Source organism: Sinocyclocheilus rhinocerous, unplaced genomic scaffold, assembly GCF_001515625.1.
Source record: "Sinocyclocheilus rhinocerous isolate Xijiao unplaced genomic scaffold, SAMN03320098_v1.1 scaffold313, whole genome shotgun sequence".
In the NCBI taxonomy this organism is placed as follows: Eukaryota; Metazoa; Chordata; class Actinopteri; order Cypriniformes; family Cyprinidae; genus Sinocyclocheilus; species Sinocyclocheilus rhinocerous.
Window position 1 is genome coordinate 366,929 of NW_015627539.1, and position 4,050 is coordinate 370,978.

A 4,050-nucleotide genomic window follows, 5' to 3' on the forward strand; every position below is an offset into this window, starting at 1 on the left:
TCTTCCATCTATCTATCTTCCATCTATCTATCTATCTATCTTCCATCTATCCATCCATCCATCTATTCATCTATTCATCTATTCATCTATCAATCTATCCATCTTCCATCCATCTATCTATCTTCAATCTATCTATCTATCTATCATCTATCTATCTATCTATCCATCTTCTATCTATCTATCTATCTATCTTCAATCTATCTATCTATCTATCTATCTATCTATCTATCCATCTTCTATCTATCTATCCATCTATCCATCTATCCATCTTCAATCTATCTATCTATCCATCTTCCATCTATCTTCTATCTATCTATTTTCCATCTATCTATCTATCTATCTATCTATCTATCTATCATGTGCCAAAAATGCTAGAAACAAGCTAACAACATGGTAAACATTTTATAAACATGCTAGCACATGCTAATTCATGCTAGCAATGTGCTAAAACATGTTAACCTATAGCAATAGCATGATTGGTTGGTGACATCTATGTTGAAATGTTTGTAACCTGGTCATTTCTCCTCCTCCTCCGGGCCTCTCTACCATGTCCAGACCCAGAAGAGCTTGGGTTCGTGAGCCGCCGCTGGTCGTTATGGTGACTAACTTATTCCCAACCAGCCAAGTCATACTGGGGCCACCGGACAACAGGAACTCTGCGATGGGAGACCTGAGAGAGGAAGAGAGTTTACGAAGCCCATTAATCATCTTTATTTAGGTTTTCGGTCTAATTTCTGTCATTATTTAATTGCCTGAGAGATTTAAAAATATGGCTGGATCGGATTGAAAGTGTAATTCATGCTTTTATAACATCTAGACTAGACTACTGTAACTCTTTATATGTTGGTTTGGATCAGTCATCTCTTCAACGCTTACAGTTAGTCCAAAAATGCAGCAGCTCGGCTTTTAACTGGGACTAAAAAGTATAAGCACATTACCCCAGTCTTAGCTTCACTACACTGGCTTCCTGTCCGCTTCAGGATTGAATTCAAGATTTTATTGTTTGTTTTTAAGATTTTAAATGGGTTGGCGCCTGCTTATTTATCAGAGCTTTTACATGTCCACACTCCTGCACTGAGGTTCCGAGAGCCAGGTTAATAAAAAATAAAGGTGACCGAGCTTTTTCAGTGGTGGCACCTAATTTGTGGAATAGTTTACCTGTACACATAAGAACTGCTAAGACTGTTGGAATTTTTAAGTCGTTACTTAAGACACACCTGTATTCCTTGGCTTTTATTTCGAGCTGAGCGGAGACATTGTGATGTTTTTACTGTATTTGTCTTGTTTGTGTGTGTGAGTTTTTCCAGACATTGTTAAGCACTTTGGTCAACCATGGTTGTTTTTAAATGTGCTATATAAATAAAATTGCACTGAACTGATTTAGTGTCCTTGTGAGAAACCCATCCATCTCTGACAGGAGTTTGCTGCTCGTGCGCTAAAAGTAGAGGCTACACTGTCCAAAACAACAGGCCGGATAAGGATATCAGTTGATACGCCTATTTACACACAGAGTGAAACAACTACTATAAGAGTAGGGTTGCAAAGGGGTGCAAAAAAAGTTTGCTCTGGTACAAAAGGTGAATGGATGCAGTGTTCAGCGGCCTGCATTCATCACGCACCGCAGAGATGAAAGCCAAGTATTATTTAAAGCTTTACAAGCAGACACCGAACAAAAGGATGAAGGTCAAGCAATTACAGCTCTAGCTACACATCTTCAATGCATTTACTCATTTAGCTGACTCTTTCTTTCAAAGTGACTGACAAATGAATGAAATTACAATTCCATTAAAGTCCGATGGTAAAACAGCTTTTGGTGCATTGATCCTAAAAGACTGGTCAGTGAGATCTATTGGCATAAATTAGACTTAATGAAAAACATATTTGTATTGTTTTAGTACTGTTTGTACTATTTTCTTTTTTATAAATTATTAATTTGTATTTTTTTAAACATGATACAAAAGTACACAATTCTTTTTTGTTTCAGTTTTAAAGTAGGGCAATTAATTATTATTATTATTATTATTTTTAAATGCACGTTAATAAAAAAAATTAAAACGTTACTCACAGTTTCAGATTAAAATAGGCAATTATTATTATAATTTTTTATTATTTTATTTTAAATTAACATCAATCATAAACATCAATTACTAACTCTTTTAGTCTAAAGTAAGGCTACTATAATAAAACTAATTATTATTATTATTAATTTTATTTTTAAAATACTAATACTTATTACTAATAGCTTCTGTTTAACATATCAATTTACAATTTCAATTATCAATTTCATCACCTCTTGGGCAGCGCAGAGAAGTTGGAGAAGACGTATCGCGCCATCATGTCCAGGCAGGTCTCCGTCAGCTCCAGGTGGACCGTCTTGAGCGCGTCGTCCGCCTGCATCACCGCGTTCTCGTCAGCCGAGCCCAGGCTGCAGGTGGTGCTGGACGTCTGCATCCTGCACAGGACGGGGTCAGGGGTCACAGCCAGTACAGGAGAGGTCACGGGGTCAAAGAGTGCATCACACAACCAGCTCACACTGGTTCTAGTGAAGTCAGAGATCTCAGCTAGTCTCTGACACCATGTCCTAACCACAATTTAGAACCACTGACTGATTCAGATTCAGATTCATTTGATTCGGAGTCATCTGATTCTGATTCTGATGGTTAGTGTAGATATTTTTCACTCGTCACGGCTGGTTAGGACACAGTGTGCAGCTTGAGATGAGAGTGTGTGAGTGTGTTTGCAAAGATGTAATAAATCAGATTCAGCGTTGATTGAAGCTGAAGTGGCCCTTTTAAAAACACACACACACACACACACACACATGCAGTTAAAACAGACTCACACTCCTTTATCAATCAAATTAGAGATACTGTGCAAGTTTATCTTTGCTTAAAGGAATAGTTCACCCCCCAAAAAAAATACTCACTCTCTAGTGTTTTTGTTATCTAAAGCTATTAAAAGTAGTTATTGGTTTTAATGGCAATAAAATTGAATTTATTACAATATTAGATAAAACTGCAACTGAAATAAAATAAGTTGAAGTACTAAAATTAGTTGAAGTAATAAAACTAAAACTGATTTAAAAAATGTAAATCTAAACAATAATATTAAAAAAGACAATAAAAAGAATGACTAAATCTCACACTCAAATTAAAATGAAAACTGAAAAAAAAAATTAAAAAGAGAAAAAATTAATAAATACCATAACATTAAAATAACACAGTCACTCTCAAGTCATTCTAAAACCATATGACTATTTCTTCATTAAAATACAAAATCAGCTTCAAAAATTTCAACAACAAAAAAAAACAAGCTAACATTTTCTAAAAGTAGTCCATATGACTCGTGCAATATTTAAGGTCTTTAGAAGTAATACGTGATATTTTTTGGAAGGAACAGAGCAGGATTATTATTGTTGACTATTAAAAGTAGTTTTTGTTAGCTGAAAGAAAGCTGAAAAATATACAGTATATATATATATATATTATTAGATAAAAACTGTGGGAAATTGAAATTGAAGAAACTGAAGAACTGAGATTATCACCTGGATACCTGTTATATAAATACTACTAAGATATAACTGGAACGGTGTTATTCACTGTAAACTTCATTAATGCTTTCTTTCTCTCTCAAATGACACCAAACCCCATTGGTTCCCATCGTGCTGTGAGCAATCGTGTTGCGTTAGCTGGAATATGCATGAATACAAATGAACTTTTGACAGAATTTTCATTTTTGATTCCTTTATCTGTTTTGTTTAGTCAAAGCTTTTTTGTTTCTCTTTTAGTGACACCAAACTGGGACTGACAAACCTTGAGCAGGAGAGAAAGCGAGAGAGAGCATGGCTGTTTAACACACACACACACACACCTAGAAAAGTTCAGCTGCCAGCTTGCAATCCACACACACACACACACCTGTGGAGAGCCGTGTGATTATCCAGGTGATGGCATTAATCTAAGACAGCCATCAGCATCCTGCCCTTCTGTAACCACAGCAACCGCATCCCCGGGGAAATCAGCAGAGCCCACATCATCTCCATACACTAAG

At 35.9% G+C, this 4,050-nt stretch overlaps 1 protein-coding gene across 1 annotated transcript in view; it reads right to left on the reverse strand.

Moving 5' to 3' along the window:
* LOC107729588 (tuberin-like) overlaps positions 1–2,575 on the reverse strand; it is a 25,789-nt gene extending 23,214 nt beyond the window's left edge. The window contains exons 1-2 of the mRNA XM_016540172.1: positions 2,291–2,575; positions 512–670 (exon numbers count right to left, since the gene is read on the reverse strand). Coding sequence (XP_016395658.1) covers positions 512–670; positions 2,291–2,451 — 320 coding nt within the window. The 5' untranslated portion in view covers positions 2,452–2,575. The remainder of the gene's footprint in view (positions 1–511; positions 671–2,290) is intronic.
* Positions 2,576–4,050: the final 1,475 nt, after the last annotated feature.